Source organism: Ursus arctos, unplaced genomic scaffold (genome assembly GCF_023065955.2).
Source record: "Ursus arctos isolate Adak ecotype North America unplaced genomic scaffold, UrsArc2.0 scaffold_23, whole genome shotgun sequence".
Classification (NCBI taxonomy): Eukaryota; Metazoa; Chordata; class Mammalia; order Carnivora; family Ursidae; genus Ursus; species Ursus arctos.
In genome coordinates, this window is record NW_026622908.1 from 34,379,302 (window position 1) to 34,398,365 (window position 19,064).

At 35.5% G+C, this 19,064-nt stretch overlaps 2 protein-coding genes across 2 annotated transcripts; both read left to right on the forward strand.

Moving 5' to 3' along the window:
* Positions 1 to 7,710: 7,710 nt before the first annotated feature.
* LOC125282472 (olfactory receptor 5L1-like) lies at positions 7,711 to 8,646 on the forward strand. Its single transcript, XM_048217333.2, has one exon. It carries the CDS (start codon positions 7,711 to 7,713, stop codon positions 8,644 to 8,646), a length of 936 nt encoding a protein of 311 aa, XP_048073290.2.
* Positions 8,647 to 17,014: 8,368 nt separating this feature from the next.
* On the forward strand, positions 17,015 to 17,965 carry LOC113246484 (olfactory receptor 5L1-like). The gene has a single exon (XM_026487082.4). It carries the CDS (start codon positions 17,015 to 17,017, stop codon positions 17,963 to 17,965), a length of 951 nt encoding a protein of 316 aa, XP_026342867.3.
* Positions 17,966 to 19,064: the final 1,099 nt, after the last annotated feature.

Below are 19,064 nucleotides of genomic sequence, written 5' to 3' on the forward strand. Positions count from 1 at the left end.
CCTCTCTTATATATAGTACTTCTATTATATATCAACTGTCTGTCTCATTTACACACACACACTCATATATACACACATATACAGGAGTGCGTATATATAAAAATCTCCACACACAAGTATACTTGCCATCACTGAATAAATATTGCTTAGGTTATGACTTAGGTCACTCATCACATTGTTTTGTTTGTTTGTGTGTTTGTTTGTTTTTTTTACTTTGAATCTCCATTCTAACTCCCACTGGAATAAAGTGCTGTCACTTAAAAGTGAATTCTAACCTACTTGTAGAACACATAAATAGTTCATTTTTAAGCCGAATCATGGAATGTCCATCAAACAAATGTCCGTTGACTGATGAATGGATAAAGAAGAAGTAGTATACATATGCTATGAAATATTAATCAACTACCAAGAAGAATGATATCTTGCCATTTGCAATGATGTGGATGGCACTAGAGAGTATTAGGCTAAGGGAAATAAGTCAGTCAGAGGAAGACAAATATCATATGATTACACTCATATGTGGAATTTAAGAACAAAACAGATGAACATGCATGTGGGCAAGAGAGGTAAACCAGAAAACAGACTTTTACCTATAGAGAAGAAACTGAAGGTTGCTGGGGTGTAGGTGGGCAGGGGATGGGTGAAATAGGTGATGGTATTAAGGATGGCACTTGTGATGCACTCTGGGTATTGAATGAAATGTTGAATCACTGAATTCTATACCTGAAACTAATATTACACTGTATGTTAACTAACTGGAATTTAAATAAAAACTTAAAGAAGAAAAAAAAGCTGTAAAAAATTCATTTTCAGTGTGCATGTGCACTTCTTTTTTTTTTTCATCATTGTGGTTAATGAGTTAATTCTCTCTGCTATGATGGTGTATGATAGCTTCGAGCCATTCCCAACCCCTTCACCACACAGTTGCTGTGTCCCAGAAACCCTGTGCCATACCAGTGGTTCTATCATATGCATAGAGAGCAGCATGTTTCTTGATCCTCACATGTTCTGCTTTCAGAAGATCTCCTTGTGGTTCAACACAATCAACCACTTCTTCTGTTAGATCTCCTCACTAAGGTCTTTTGCTTGTTGTGGGTCTTATCTCAGCCAGTTACTTCTTTTCACTGCCACGACTATTAATGAGGTGAACACACTGCTCGTCATTCTCCTGTCTTAAGTGCTTTTCATTGCCACCAGCCTGCAGATGCACTCAGCAGGCGGGCACCACAAAATCTTCTCGAACCTGTCAGCTTCTCAAGCGACTGTCTTCAGCATTTTCCACAGCACTATTCTCTTCTACTTTGTGTGATAACTCCCAAAACTCCAAGCACACAGAGTGGTATCTGTGTTTACACAGTGGTGATCCCCATGTTGAATCCCCTCATCTCAGCCTGAGATAGAAGGACATCAAAGTCAAAAAATAACACATTTTTTCCATATCGAATGGATGCATTGGTAAAAGCTTACTTCTGTTATTATAGAACATTTTTCTGTGATTGTTGAGTGACCTGCATATTAGGCTGATTTAAAAAAAATCACTTTAGATTTTCAAAAAGACAGAACATTTACAATAGATAGAATATCAATTTTAGGTCAGAAAAATTATACCTAGATCTGATAATATAAGCTCGGCCATTTGGTCTTTCTGAACCAGGCTTTAATTACAACTGATATAATATGATATAGTTCCTAAAGTGGTATGTGGGACAACATGAAATGTAGACATCTTGTCTGGCATATTGTGTGTGTGCAATAAATGCTAGTTCTATTCTCTTTTCTTCCCTGATAACTGAGACGTTGTAGGTGTTAAATAAGCAATCAATTTTGTGTTTTAAACTTAGTGAACTAGATGACAAGGAAAGATATACATGGTCTCATGTTCAAGAACCTCACAAGCCAGTGTTATTAGTAAATATCAAAATAGGGTTGGTGGGCAGACACAGTTCAAAATCATTTGTGGATAGCAGAGATTGTTTCATAACTGCATGCGTCTTTTGCTTGACCTTGAAGGGTGAGCAAGTTTTTAGGAGAAACAAAAGAGAAAGACAAAAGATTTATTCGGGAGTAAAGGACATGAACAATGTTGAAGAGGTGAGCATATATAGTTAAGTCCCTGACTCAACAGTATTTTTGAGCTACTATTTTATGCCGTATGCATACAAGTTCTGTTTCTAGGTACTCAAAGGAATGAAAAGTTACATAGGCTCAACCTACTATTTTAAATTATTTCGGAAAAGTTCCAGTGTGGAGGATAAACATATTTACAAGAAGTTTAGAAACATTAGCCTGTTTCACAAGCCAATAGTGAGAACAAAGACAAGGAAAATGTACTCATATTCTGTTTCATCTTTCCTTTGTATCACCTATCAATCAGCATAAATATATTATTAATTTATGTGGCCACTTGACCAAAAACATTCTCAATTCTCTTCATAAGAACTCCCTAAACAGTCTTCATACAATTATTGAATAGGTTTCTGGAAAATATTGAGAGCCATTTTCTTTCCTTAAATGTTGTTTTATTTTTTTATTTTTATTTTTAAAAAATATTTTATTTATTTGAGAGAGGGAGAGAGCACAGGCAGGAGGGCAAAGGGAGAGGGAGAGAATCTCAATCAGACTCCACACTGAGCAGAGAGCCCAATGGAGCTTGATCCTATGATCCTGAGATCAGGACCTGAGCCAAAATCAAGAATCCGATGTTTGACCAACGGAACCATTCAGGCGCCCCTTAAATGTTATTTTAAATTAACTGTCATTTTTAATGATAATCTAAGCAAATAAGTAATCAAAACTAGATTATTGTGTCTATTAGGAAGGATTAAACTTTTTCTAGTACTAGTAATATTTATTATAAGATGGCCAAATAGATATGGGTTTCTAATTTCCAAACATGTTATGACATCATGTTTTTCTTTCTTCTATCATTAATTTTGCTTGAATTATTTATGTATCCTTTGTCCCATACTATTTGTTTTTGGATAACTCTCAAATTAGTTCAGAGAATTATGGAGAGAAAAATTACTAGCTATTTTGTTTAGGGTAAATAAAAACTGCACAATAATCTTATATTGGTTCACGAAACAATTTGAACGGTGATACGATTTTAAAAATATAGTAAGAAATTAAAACAACTTTATTTCAGAAATTTGGGTATATAATTACATCCTACGCTATTTTATATAATCATATATATTCACATCTATGAAATCGCCTTCCTCTACACATTGTCACGTCCTTGATTTGTGCTTAGCTGGAACACTGTAGAAAAGTAGCAGAAAGATTATATTACTCTTGTTTGGAATCAATGATGACAATGGAAACTAACCTATGAAATTTTATTAGATGCTTCCTAGAGTTTACAAGGAAATTTAGATCTTCAAATAACTACATTAGAAAAGAGAAAAACAATTAAAACTAGAAACTCAGCTTCTACATTAAGAAATTTAAAAAAAAGAAGAAAAAACAAAGGAAGGAAATAATAAAGACTAAAGCACAAGCCAATAAAGTAGGAAGATGAAAACAGAGAAGATTAATGAGTTTGTACTGTGAAAGGATTAATGTAACTGACAAAATTTTAGCTAGAATTACTATGAAAAAAGAAACAAGGAACGAATTAACACGATCATTGTGAATAGTAACCTTGAAGTAAAACTGGTATTATTCACATTATACATGATTTTTTAAGAGGAAAATCCTAAGCAATCCCCACACATACACGTGTGTGCACCATATTAGGACCATGAGAACTAATAATCAAATTCATCATGATCACAAAAGACAGCATCAATATATCAAAATTATCTTATTTCTTCCTAGTACCAAAATAAAATCCCGATGTAAAACTAAGAAAATAAGTTCCTGAACACATGAAAATATTGGAATACTTAAAATAAACAACAAAAGACTATGGAAAAACTGAAAATTAAAAACATAGTGTAATTGGTACTGGTATATGGTGGGTGTATACTTCAGCATAATAGAATCGAGGGTCCAGAATTAAAAAGATTTATGGTTGATTGATTCTGACATCCTGCCGAGGCAGTCTCCTGAAGTTGGATAATCTTTTCAATAAATGGCGATGAGCAAAAGGGTATCCATATGCAAAAAAGGTACATTTCAATTTACCTCATACCATACACAGACATTAGCTCAAAACAGATCATAGACTTAAATTTCAGAGGAAAAATGCAGGTCATATAGCCAAGGGAGGATTTGTGCCATATATATACATATATATATATATATATATATATATATATATATATATATATATGTATATATGTGTTTGTGCCCAAAATATGTAAAGAACTCTAACAGAATATAGAAAACAAAACAAAACAAAAATTTAAATAGGCCAAATATTTGACTAGACATTTATAGAAGTTGCAATCTGAAACAGAAATTGTGTAAGATGGAAAGACAGAGAGACGTATGCCCTGAGTTGCAGCTGTCCTGAATGAGGAATTAAAACATCAAAAATGGCCTTAAGAACACCAACAATCACAACTATCACTTTCTTTTGACCCACAGATTTCTTTTCATGGGGCAATTCAAAAAAAAGATAGTTGGTGAGGACATATGTTCTCTTTCATTAATTGTGAAAGGTGATTTGAGAATGGAGAACCAAGGGAACGTCTCCTCACCCATGGGGGCAGTCTTCCGCACAGCAATTTTAGGAACGTGTTGTATGGTAGTTGAGAGGACACAAATTTATTTACTTGAAATTGCTTTCCAACCACACATACCTTAAAAGTTTAAGTGTACATCCAGTGATACACAGGCGCAGATAGAATACTGGGGCCTAGATTGATATTATAAAGTCAGAAGAAGAATACACCGAGAACAGATAATTGATGTAGTCCAATTCAATGGCTTCCATCATTGGACATGCACTCAAAAAATGCCACCTCAGAAATCTCTCTGGGTTCATTCTTTTTTCCATACATTCATAAGAGTGAAAAACCAGAAGGCCACCATTGCTTTTATTGGCAATTTATGTTGAGTTGATCCAAGTGGCAACTGTCTGTGTTTCCATCATCTTCTTTGTAAGATAGGCATGAAACCCAGAACTGTTTCCTGGCTGGTTACTAGGAAGCGAAAAGGAATGAATACTTGCATAATATTTAGAATACTTTCCAACACCTAGCAAGAGCTCAATAAGTGTGATCTACTCTATAGTTTTCTGGCCAGCTGGATCATTACTTTTACGGTATTTAAAGGAATTCTGATGTGGCACTTGTCACTGTCTCCTACGGGAAGAATCTAAGGGATTCCTCACGTGATTGGGAAGGAAGAAATGTTCATGCTATTTCTTTATGGCTTCATGGCTGTGTCCCACAGATATGACACTTAGATGTAGTATGACATAGCACCATGAAGGCTGAGAAGGGGCATCTTTGGTTTTAAACAGTTGTTTCCCAAATTGGGATAATTTAAAAAATAAATCTCCTGATGATATGCCATAAAGATTAATTATTAGTTATGTCACACGACATGTAGTCTCAGTTTAATTCTTATGTATTTTGTTATACCATAGGGATTAGTCATTGTTTGGGGGCCCAAGGAGCCCATTTCCCAGGAGCTTAACTTACACTATAAGTCTCTGTCTTCTGTACATGTCTTAACATCTTTGGCTCCTGGAGAAAATGTCTGTCACTCAGATCTGTTAGCTAGAATTAGGCTCTGGTTACTTGAAAATAGACATGAATGCAGGTTCTCTGTCAACAATTATTTTAAACATGTATTGGAGACATCTCTCTTTTAACTAGAGAATGTTTAGCAAGATTCCTCTGCAGGTATAGTTTAAAAAGCCTTTGTATTTCAGTATTCAGAAACACTTAATGGTGAATTTAGAACAATTTTCTCTGTAACATCAAAGATGGATGTGTCTGAAAAAATACAGAATAAGCAAATGGTAGCCCTCTTCTCTCGTTCTCTTTCTGTTTCCTTTTAACATTTTTTTTTTCCAGACCAGATTCTGCAATGAAATCCAGAGTTTATGATCACAGAGAAGCTCCTTCATTTTCCTGCTATGCTGAGGGTTGCATTCATCTGTCCTCCAGATGGTCATGGACAGTCCAGACTTATGGACTCGCTCTGCTCAGAAAATGAGATGAATTCTTTTGGATTTGTTTTGGGGTTGCCATGGAATAGTTTCTTATCATCAGGCTAGAACATTAGGAAAAAAATGTACCAAGTTGACTTTCCTGTTTAACTGGGAAGCAGGCAAATAACTCAGGTATTTTGTTTTGTTTTGCTTTTGTTTTATTTCTGCTCTTGGCCAGATATTGAAAAACACATGACTTCAGGAAAGTGATACGCTTCCACTTCTTTAGACTTAGTTCAACATATGGAGAAAATACAGTTATTCTTCTAGTCCAGACCTCTTCACTCAATTTCCATTACACATATGTGTAGAGGTCACCAGTATACTCCTCCTGCTGCTAGAAGGGAGGGAAGAGAATAGAACCCCTCCATGTCTATCTGCCTTTTCTTTAAGGAAAGATCTCAGTGGTGGATCCCACTGCATCGAGTACACAAAATAACCACTTTTGCCAGCCAACCACTTCGAGAACTTGAGAGAGTTTTCAGGCACCTCTCTTTGATGCGGGTGAAGATTGAATATTTCAGTTAGAGCCAAACCAAAGGTATTGATAGATAAATCTATCAGAGGTATTCATACCCTCTATGTACATCTTTATATACATCTACTAATATACACCAGGTGGACTATTTGGTATCCTCTTTCTTTTCTTAATTTACCACCAGCATGATAATTTTCTCCACTAGAAACGACACCCTGTAATTTAATAATTGTTCTATTGTTGATCATTAATTTTCCATATTTAATATTATAAACAGTACTTCAATGTACCTTTGGTTTAGTTTTTCATGATTTTATTAATGTGATGATATATTTCTACCATAGCTTATTAACAATGAAATCTCTCATAAAAATATATAGCTTTTATTGTCATCAGGATTAAGACTGTAGATCATTACTGTAGATCATTACTATGAGAGTTGATTAAACCACGTTCTACATTTGGTGTAAAATTTTCATTTTCAATCTATATTCTACATCTCTTGGCTCATAATTCAAAAATTAAAAGCGTTTTATGACAGAAACCGGGGATATACTCTATGGTGACTAACATAATATAATAAAAAATCATTAAAAAAAAACGTTTTATGAGCTGCAGACCTCAAAAAATTTATCACAATCCCCAAAAATGGAGTGCTAAAAAACTTTGCTTCAGATATATGTTCCTGAGAGACTCAGTGAAAAAAAGAGATTATACATTTTATAGAATCACGGTAGGTGGTATCTTGCTGGCCGAAGCTTCTTAAGGATTTTCAGAGAACAGAGGCTCATTTCTGTGTGTCTTTGAATTGTATCTTTGATTCTATTTTAAAATCCATCAAACAGTCGAACTTAGTTAATCATCTCTATGTATCGTGGTAAAGGTTGGAATCATTAAGTTTTTTAATGTTTCTGCTTTTGTTTAACTCAATTTTGATCAGTGGGATCTACTGAGACATTTATCATTTCGAATTATTTGATAGCAGCGTTTTTGTTCTTATAAAAACAATATTTGATATCAATGCTATATTTTTTGAAGTTAATATGAACTTGTTTTTCTCCTCCCATTTTAGAAGAAACACAAAATTTAACATTTGTTTTCCTAAGCCTGACATATGGCAGAAATGGGGGAGGAGAACTGCACCTCTGTGACAGAGTTCATTCTTCTCGGATTGGCAGGTGCCCCTGAGCTCAGAGTCTTCCTCTTCCTGGTGTTCCTTCTCATCTATGGAGTCACTGTTGCAGGAAATCTGGGCATGATTGCAGTGATTCAGGTCAGCTCTCCACTTCACACTCCCATGTACTTTTTCCTCAGTCACTTGTCCTTTGTGGATTTTTGCTACTCCACCATCATCGTGCCAAAGGTGCTGTCCAATATCTTAAAGGGGGACAAAGCCATCTCCTTCCTGGGATACATGGTGCAATTCTCTTTATTTTGCACATGTGTGGTGACTGAGGTCTTCCTGCTGGCTGTGATGGCCTATGACCGCTTCGTGGCCATCTGCAACCCACTGTTGTACATGGTCACCATGTCCCAGAATGTCTGTATGGAGCTGGTATCTTGCTGCTACCTCTGGGGGATGACGTGTTCTCTGATCCACTTGTGTTTAGCTCTGGAGATCCCATCCTATAGATCCAATGTGATTAACCACTTCTTTTGCGATCTACCTCCTCTCTTATCGCTTGCTTGCTCTGATGTCTCTATTAACGAACTCATGGTGTTCATTGTGGCCACTGTCAATGAGATCATCACCATCGTGGTCATCTTCACCTCCTACTTGCTGATTCTCATCACCATCCTGAGGATGCGCTCTGCAGAGGGAAGGCGCAAAGCCTTTTCCACCTGTGCCTCCCACCTCACAGCCATCCTTGTCTTCCATGGAACAATTCTTTTCATTTATTGCCGGCCCAGTTCTGGCTACAGTGTAGAGACTGACAAGGTGGCCACAGTATTCTACACCATAGTGATCCCCATGCTGAACCCTCTTATCTATAGTTTGTGGAACAAGGATGTGAAAGAAGCTCTCGGAAAAGTAGTGAGCTCCAAAATATTTTCCTAGAAAATATATCCTTAGGAGGACTCAGGGTCCCAAAGTGGAGTCTGGTGGGGTGGTGAATGGGTGGGCTGTAATGTTCCAGTGGAGGGAAGAGCCAGGACGTGGGTGTTTCTGAGTGATTCCTTTTGATTCACTTGCCTTTGTGCTTTCAATTTGCCGCAAGGGTAGGATTGTGCACATTTCAAACTTGAAGCCTACCTCTTTCCTTTCCTTTAGTTTATAATGTCTTAAATGGCTATTAGAATGAATTCTTCAGATGCATTTAGTTTGCTGTATAACCTTCATGGAGCTTAATTGAAAATCACACTTTCTTTTGTTACCTATTATGAAGCTTATCCTTTCCAAAGTTGAATTCCTCCTATTTTACAGTGAAGAATACGTCTTTGCCCAACAGTTTATATACAGAATAAACTTCCACATGTATATGTGTCTTTTTAAACTTTTTTTAAGCTTTATTGTCTATTTCTGGTTTCTTTATTATTTTTGTTGTTACTGTTGCAGTGTCCAGTGTTTTCGGAGCTTCAGATATGATCTCATCTAAAAATATGAAGATAGTACTAATTACTTCCTATGAATTTTAGGAAAATTAAGTTACATGTCACGTGCAGAGAGTCTACAATGACCCTGGATCAGAATTAGCCCCCCCCCAACTGTCCCACCCTCCCTCTCTTATATATAGTACTTCTATTATATATCAACTGTCTGTCTCATTTACACACGCACACTCATATATACACACATATACAGGAGTGCGTATATATAAAAGTCTCCACACACAAGTATACTTGCCATCACTGAATAAATATTGCTTAGGTTATGACTTAGGTCACTCATCATATTGTTTTGTTTGTTTGTGTGTTTGTTTGTTTTTTTACTTTGAATCTCCATTCTAACTCCCACTGGAATAAAATTCTATCACTTAAAAGTGAATTCTAACCCACTTGTAGAAGACATAAATAGTTCATTTTTAAGCCAAATCATGGAATGTCCATCAACCAAATGTCCGTTGACTGATGAATGGATAAAGAAGAAGTAGTATGCATATGCTATGAAATATTAATCAACTACCAAGAAGAATGATATCTTGCCATTTGCAATGATGCGGATGGCACTAGAGAGTATTAGGCTAAGGGAAATAAGTCAGTCAGAGGAAGACAAATATCATATGATTATACTCATATGTGGAATTTAAGAACGAAACAGATGAACATGCATGTGGGCAAGAGAGGTAAACCAGAAAACAGACTTTTACCTATAGAGAAGAAACTGAAGGTTGCTGGGGTGTAGGTGGGCAGGGGATGGGTGAAATAGGTGATGGTATTAAGGATGGCACTTGTGATGCACTCTGGGTATTGAATGAAATGTTGAATCACTTGAATTCTATACCTGAAACTAATATTACACTGTATGTTAACTAACTGGAATTTAAATAAAAACTTAAAGAAGAAAAAAAGCTGTAAAAAATTCATTTTCAGTGTGCATGTGCACTTCTTTTTTTTTTTCATCATTGTGGTTAATGAATTAACTCTCTCTGTATGATAGCTTCGAGCCATTCCCAACGCCTTCACCACACAGTTGCTGTGTCCCAGAAACCCAGTGCCATACCAGTGGTTCTATCATATGCATAGAGAGCAGCATGTTTCTTGATCCTCACATGTTCTGCTTTCAGAAGATCTCCTTGTGGTTCAACACAATCAACCACTTCTTCTGTTAGATCTCCTCACTAAGGTCTTTTGCTTGTTGTGGGTCTTATCTCAGCCAGTTACTTCTTTTCACTGCCACGACTATTAATGAGGTGAACACACTGCTCGTCATTCTCCTGTCTTAAGTGCTTTTCATTGCCACCAGCCCGCAGAGGCACTCAGCAGGCGGGCACCACAAAATCTTCTCGAACCTGTCAGCTTTGCAAGCGACTGTCTTCAGCATTTTCCACAGCACTATTCTCTTCTACTTTGTGTGATAACTCCCAAAACTCCAAGCACACAAAGTGGTATCTGTGTTTACACAGTGGTGATCCCCATGTTGAATCCCCTCATCTCAGCCTGAGATAGAAGGACATCAAAGTCAAAAAATAACACATTTTTTCCATATCGAATGGATGCATTGGTAAAAGCTTACTTCTGTTATTATAGAACATTTTTCTGTGATTGTTGAGTGACCTGCATATTAAGCTGATTAAAAAAAAATCACTTTAGATTTTCAAAAAGACAGAACATTTACAATAGATAGAATATCAATTTTAGGTCAGAAAAATTATACCTAGATCTGATAATATAAGCTCGGCCAGTTGGTCTTTCTGAACCAGGCTTTAATTGCAACTGATATAATATGATATAGTTCGTAAAGTGGTATGTGGGACAACATGAAATGTAGACATCTTGTCTGGCATATTGTGTGTGTGCAGTAAATGCTAGTTCTATTCTCTTTTCTTCCCTGATAACTGAGACGTTGTAGGTGTTAAATAAGCAATCAATTTTGTGTTTTAAACTTAGTGAACTAGATGACAAGGAAAGATATACATGGTCTCATGTTCAAGAACCTCACAAGCCAGTGTTATTAGTAAATATCAAAATAGGGTTGGTGGGGAGACACAGTTCAAAATCATTTGTGGATAGCAGAGATTGTTTCATAACTGCATGCATCTTTTGCTTGACCTTGAAGGGTGGGCATGTTTTTAGGAGAAACAAAAGAGAAAGACAAAAGATTTATTCGGGAGCAAAGAACATGAACAATGTTGAAGAGGTGAGCATATATAGTTAAGTCAATGACTCAACAGTATTTTTGAGCTACTGTTTTATGCCATATGCATACAAGTTCTGTTTTTAGGTACTCGAAGGAATGTAAAGTTATATAGGCTCAACCTACTATTTTAAATTATTTCAGAAAAGTTCCAGTGTGGAGGATAAACATATTTACAAGAAGTTTAGAAACATTAGCCTGTTTCACAAGCCAATAGTGAGAACAAAGACAAGGAAAATGTATTCATATTCTGTTCCATCTTTCCTTTGTATCACCTATCAATCAGCATAAATATATTATTAATTTATGTGGCCACTTGACCAAAAGCATTCTCAATTCTCTTCATAAGAACTCCCTAGACAGTCTTCATACAATTATTGAATAGGTTTCTGGAAAAAATTGAGAGCCATTTGCTTTCCTTAAATGTTGTTTTATTTTTTTATTTTTATTTTTAAAAAATATTTTAGTTATTTATTTGAGAGAGAGAGAGCACAGGCAGGAGGGCAAAGGGAGAGGGAGAGAATCTCAATCAGACTCCACACTGAGCAGAGAGCCCAATGGAGCTTGATCCTATGATCCTGAGATCAGGACCTGAGCCAAAATCAAGAATCTGATGTTTAACCAACGGAACCATTCAGGCGCCCCTTAAATGTTATTTTAAATTAACTGTCATTTTTAATGATAATCTAAGCAAATAAGTAATCAAAACTAGATTATTGTGTCTATTAGGAAGGATTAAACTTTTTCTAGTACTAGTAATATTTATTATAAGATGGCCAAATAGATATGGGTTTCTAATTTCCAAAAATTTTATGACATCATGTTTTTCTTTCTTCTATCATTAATTTTGCTTGAATTATTTATATATCCTTTGTCCCATACTATTTGTTTTTGGATAACTCTCAAATTAGTTCAGAGAATTATGGAGAGAAAAATTACTAGCTATTTTGTTTAGGGTAAATAAAAACTGCACAATAATCTTATATTGGTTCACGAAACAATTTGAACGGTGATACGATTTTAAAAATATAGTAAGAAATTAAAACAACTTTATTTCAGAAATTTGGGTATATAATTACATCCTACACTATTTTATATAATCATATATATTCACATCTATGAAATCGCCTTCCTCTACACATTGTCACGTCCTTGATTTGTGCTTAACTGGAACACTGTAGAAAAGTAGCAGAAAGATTATATTACTCTTGTTTGGAATCAATGATGACAATGGAAACTAACCTATGAAATTTTGTTAGATGCTTCCTAGAGTTTACAAGGAAATTTAGATCTTCAAATAACTACATTAGAAAAGAGAAAAACAATTAAAACTAGAAACTCAGCTTCTACATTAAGAAATTTAAAAAAAAGAAGAAAAAACAAAGGAAGGAAATAATAAAGACTAAAGCACAAGCCAATAAAGTAGGAAGATGAAAACAGAGAAGATTAATGAGTTTGTGCTGTGAAAGGATTAATGTAATTGACAAAATTTTAGCTAGAATTACTATGAAAAAAGAAACAAGGAAGGAATTAACACAATCATTGTGAATAGTAACCTTGAAGTAAAACTGGTATTATTCACATTATACATGATCTTTTAAGAGGAAAATCCTAAGCAATCCCCACACATACACATGTGTGTGCACCATATTAGGACCATGAGAACTAATAATCAAATTCATCATGATCACAAAAGACAGCATCAATATATCAAAATTATCTTATTTCTTCCTAGTACCAAAATAAAATCCCGATGTAAAACTAAGAAAATAAGTTCCTGAACACATGAAAATATTGGAATACTTAAAAATAAACAACAAAAGACTATGGAAAAACTGAAAATTAAAAACATAGTGCAATTGGTACTGGTATATGGTGGGTGTATACTTCAGCATAATAGAATCGAGGGCCCAGAATTAAAAAGATTTATGGTTGATTGATTCTGACATCCTGCCGAGGCAGTCTCCTGAAGTTGGATAATCTTTTCAATAAATGGCGATGAGCAACAGGGTATCTATATGCAAAAAAGATACATTTCAATTTACCTCATACCATACACAGACATTAGCTCAAAACAGATCATTTACTTAAATTTCAGAGGAAAAATGCAGGTCATATAGCCAAGGGAGGATTTGTGCCATATATATACATACATATATATGTATATATATGTGTGTGTGTGTGTGTGTGTGTGTGTGTGTGTGTGTGTGTTTGTGCCCAAAATATGTAAAGAACTCTAACAGAATATAGAAAACCAAAAAAAAAAAATTTAAATAGGCCAAATATTTGACTAGACATTTATAGAAGTTGCAATCTGAAACAGAAATTGTGTAAGATGGAAAGACAGAGAGACGTATGCCCTGAGTTGCAGCTGTCCTGAATGAGGAATTAAAACATCAAAAATGGCCTTAAGAACACCAACAATCACAACGATCACTTTCTTTTGACCCACAGATTTCTATTCATGGGGCAATTCAAAAAAAGATAGTTGGTGAGAAATTTTCTTCTCTTTCATTAATTGTGAAAGGTGAATTGGGAAAGGAGAACCAAAGGGAACGTCTCCTCACCCATGGGGGCAGTCTTCCACACAGCAATTTTAGGAACGTATTGTATGGTAGTTGAGAGGACACAAATTTATTTACTTGAAATTGCTTTCCAACCACACATAATTAAAAATTTAAGTGTACATCCAGTGATACACAGACGCAAATAGAATACTGGGGCCTAGATTGATATTATAAAGTCAGAAGAAGAATACACCGAGAACAGATAATTGATGTAGTCCAATTCAATGGCTTCCATCATTGGACATGCACTCAAAAAATGCCACCTCAGAAATCTCTCTGGGTTCATTCTTTTTTCCATACATTCATATGAGTGAAAAACCAGAAGGCCACCATTGCTTTTATTGGCAATTTATGTTGAGTTGATCCAAGTAGCAAGTGTCTGTGTCTCCATCATCTTCTTTGTAAGATAGGCATGAAACCCAGAACTGTTTCCTGGCTGGTTACTAGGAAGCGAAAAGGAATGAATACTTGCATAATATTTAGAATACTTTCGAACACCTAGCAAGAGCACAATAAGTGTGATCTACTCTATAGTTTTCTGGCCAGCTGGATCATTACTTTTATGGTATTTAAAGGAATTCTGATGTGGCACTTGTCACTGTCTCCTACGGGAAGAATCTAAGGGATTCCTCACGTGATTGGGAAGGAAGAAATATTCATGCTATTTCTTTATGGCTTCATGGCTGTGTCCCACAGATATGACACTTAGATGTAGTATGACATAGCACCATGAAGGCTGAGAAGGGGCATCTTTGGTTTTAAACAGTTGTTTCCCAAATTGGGATAATTTAAAAAATAAATCTCCTGATGATATGCCATAAAGATTATTAGTTATGTCACACGACATGTAGTCTCAGTTTAATTCTTATGTATTTTGTTATACCATAGGGATTAGTCATTGTTTGGAGGCCCAAGGAGCCCATTTCCCAGGAGCTTAAATTACACTATAAGTCTCTGTCTTCTGTATATGTCTTAACATCTTTGGCTCCTAGGAGAAAATGTCTGTCACTCAGGTCTGTTAGCTAGAATTAGGCTCTGGTTACTTGAAAATACACACGAATGCAGGTTCTCTGTCAACAATTATTTTAAACATGTATTGGAGACATCTCTCTTTTAACTAGAGAATGTTTAGCAAGATTCCTCTGCAGGTATAGTTTAAAATGCCTTTGTATTTCAGTATTCAGAAACACTTAATGGTGAATTTAGAACAATTTTCTCTGTAACATCAAAGATGGATGTGTCTGAAAAAATACAGAATAAGCAAATGGTAGCCCTCTTCTCTCGTTCTCTTTCTGTTTCCTTTTAACATTTTTTTTTTCCAGACCAGATTCTGCAATGAAATCCAGAGTTTATGATCACGGAGAAGCTCCTTCATTTTCCTGCTATGCTGAGGGTTGCATTCATCTGTCCTCCAGATGGTCATGGACAGTCCAGACTTATGGACTCGCTCTGCTCAGAAAATGAGATGAATTCTTTTGGATTTGTTTTGGGGTTGCCATGGAATAGTTTCTTATCATCAGGCTAGAACATTAGGAAAAAATGTACCAAGTTGACTTTCCTGTTTAACTGGGAAGCAGGCAAATAACTCAGGTATTTTGTTTTGTTTTGCTTTTGTTTTATTTCTGCTCTTGGCCAGATATTGAAAAACACATGACTTCAGGAAAGTGATACGCTTCCACTTCTTTAGACTTAGTTCAACATATGGAGAAAATACAGTTATTCTTCTAGTCCAGAACCACTTCACTCAATTTTCATTACACATATGTGTAGAGGTCACCAGTATACTCCTCCTGCTGCTAGAAGGGAGGGAAGAGAATAGAACCCCTCCATGTCTATCTGCCTTTTCTTTAAGGAAAGATCTCAGTGGTGGATCCCACTGCATCGAGTACACAAAATAACCACTTTTGCCAGCCAACCACTTCAAGAACTTGAGAGAGTTTTCAGGCACCTCTCTTTGATGTGGGTAAAGATTGAATATTTCAGTTAGAGCCAAACCAAAGGTATTGATAGATAAATCTATCAGAGGTATTCATACCCTCTATGTACATCTTTATATACATCTACTAATATACACCAGGTGGACTATTTGGTGTCCTGTTTCTTTTCTTAATTTACCACCAGCATGATAATTTTCTCCACTAGAAACGACACCCTGTAATTTAATAATTGTTCTATTGTTGATCATTAATTTTCCATATTTAATATTATAAACAGTACTTCAATGTACCTTTGGTTTAGTTTTTCATGATTTTATTAATGTAATGATATATTTCTACCATAGCTTATTAACAATGAAATCTCTCATAAAAATATATACCTTTTATTGTCATCAGGATTAAGACTGTAGATCATTACTGTAGATCATTACTATGAGAGTTGATTAAACCACGTTCTTCATTTGGTGTAAAATTTTCATTTTCAATCTATATTCTACATCTCTTGGTTCATAATTCAAAAATTAAAAGCGTTTTATGACAGAAACCGGGGATATACTGTATGGTGACTAACATAATATAATAAAAAATCATTAAAAAAAACGTTTTATGAGCTGCAGACCTCAAAAAATTTATCACAATCCCCAAAAATGGAGTGCTAAAAAACTTTGATTCAGATATATGTTCCTGAGAGACTCAGTGAAAAAAAGAGAGTATACATTTTATAGAATCATGGTAGGTGGTACCTTGCTGGCCAAAGCTTCTTAAGGATTCTCAGAGAACAGAGGCTTATTTCTGTGTGGCTTTGAATTGTATCTTTGATTCTATTTTAAAATCCATCAAACAGTCGAACTTCGTTAATCATCTCTATGTATCGTGGTAAAGGTTGGAATCATTAAGTTTTTTAATGTTTCTGCTTTTGTTTAAGTCAATTTTGATCAGTGGGATCTACTGAGACATTTATCATTTCGAATTATTTGATAGCTGGGTTTTTGTTATTTCTTATAAATACAATATTTGATATCAATGCTATATTTTTTCTGAAGTTAATATGAAGTTGTTTTTTTCCTCCCATTTTAGAAGAAACACAAAATTTAACATTTGTTTTCCTAAGCCTGACATATGGCAGAAATGGGGGAGGAGAACTGCACCTCTGTGACAGAGTTCATTCTTCTCGGATTAGCAGGTGCCCCTGAGCTCAGAGTCTTCCTCTTCCTGGTGTTCCTTCTCATCTATGGAGTCACCGTTGCAGGAAATCTGGGCATGATTGCAGTGATTCAGGTCAGCTCTCCACTTCACACTCCCATGTACTTTTTCCTCAGCCACTTGTCCTTTGTGGATTTTTGCTACTCCACCATCATCGTGCCAAAGATGCTGTCCAATATCTTAAAGGGGGACAAAACCATCTCCTTCCTGGGATGTATGGCACAATTCTACTTGTTTTGTGCCTATGCCATCACTGAGGTCTTCCTGCTGGCTGTGATGGCCTATGATCATTTTATGGCCATCTGCAACCCACTGTTGTACATGGTCACCATGTCCCGGAATGTCTGTATGGAGCTGGTGTCTTGCTGCTATCTTTGTGGAGTGGCGTGTTCTCTGATCCACTTGTGTTTAGCTCTGGAGATCCCATCCTATAGATCCAATGTGATTAACCACTTCTTTTGCGATCTACCTCCTCTCTTATCGCTTGCTTGCTCTGATGTCTCTATTAACGAACTCACGGTGTTCATCGTGGTCACTGTCAATGAGATCATCACCATCGTGATCATTTTCACCTCCTACTTGCTGATTCTCATCACCATCCTGAGGATGTGCTCTGCAGAGGGAAGGCGCAAAGCCTTTTCCACCTGTGCCTCCCACCTCACAGCCATCCTTGTCTTCCATGGAACAATTCTTTTCATTTATTGCCGGCCCAGTTCTGGCTACAGTGTGGAGACTGACAAGGTGGCCACAGTATTCTACACCATAGTGATTCCCATGCTGAACCCTCTTATCTATAGTCTGAGGAACAAGGACGTGAAAGAAGCTCTCAAGAAAGTATTGGGATCTATATTACCTTTTGAAAAACTATTTTCTTAACTAGACTCAGAGTTTCTTCAGAGACTTTTAATGAGGGGCTGATTTTGGGTGGATGTGAACAAAAAGTAAAGTATGGAAGAATTTTATGAGCTGGGGGGCTATGCATGCTTTTTTGTTTTCCACTTGTTTTTATTAAGCCATATATTATCTCTTTATAGATAATTCAAATGCACATGGTGCCTTTTCTGTTCTTCTCCAATCTCTAATTGCTTTGAATGGGTTTTGGGTGGTGTTGTCAGGCTCAATATCTTGGTTTGAGAAAACTTCAATATATTTCTCACAACGTGCATATCGATAGATGTGTCTTTTCATCATTAAAGCATGCAACCTTTTTAACTAAATTAATTTAATTTTTTACAAAAATGGAATGAGTGTACATCTGTCTGATATCCTATGTTTTTTAATAGAAAGTTTGAGTAAATTTCTGCGTATTTTTTAGTCATTTTTGTTTTATAATTACTTTTCCATTGCAATATTATAATTTTAGGACTTTTAAAACTTCTTTTAAGGGGATTAAGAAACACAGACTTCTAGTTATAAAATAAGTCACAATGATGAAAAGTATAGCAAAGGAAATACAGTCAATAATATATAATAATGTTGTGTGGTGACAGATGATAACCACAGTTATCATGGTGAGCATTGTGTAATGTACATATTGTCAAATCATGAAGTTGTGCCCCTGAAACTACTATAACATTGTATGTCAACTATACTTCAATAAAATAATAAATAAGTTTAAAAAAACCTTTTCTTCTACAAAATATAGATATTACTCTAATTTTCTAGTAAGATTTCCATGAAAATTAAATGATATATCTTAAATTCTTATCACCATATATGGTATATTATAAGTGACTAATAAAGTATTTGCTGATAATCCTATTGTTACTTTTAGTTTTACCTTTTGTTCTCTATTCTATCTTATTTCTTGATTAAACAAGTAGATCATGCATTTGATGGCTTACCTGTCTTGTTTCTGGGGTTTTGTTAATTTTTTTTTCTGTTTTGCCTGATATTATTTCAGTTATTTACTGTATTTTCAAATCTATTATATCCTAAACCTATTGTTTGCATTAGTTTCCTGTGACTTCTGAAA

Excerpts from the sequence above, each read along its gene's own strand:
- LOC125282472 (XM_048217333.2), top strand. The coding sequence starts at position 7,711 with ATGGGGGAGGAGAACTGCACCTCTGTGACAGAGTTCATTCTTCTCGGA.
- LOC113246484 (XM_026487082.4), top strand. The coding sequence starts at position 17,015 with ATGGGGGAGGAGAACTGCACCTCTGTGACAGAGTTCATTCTTCTCGGA.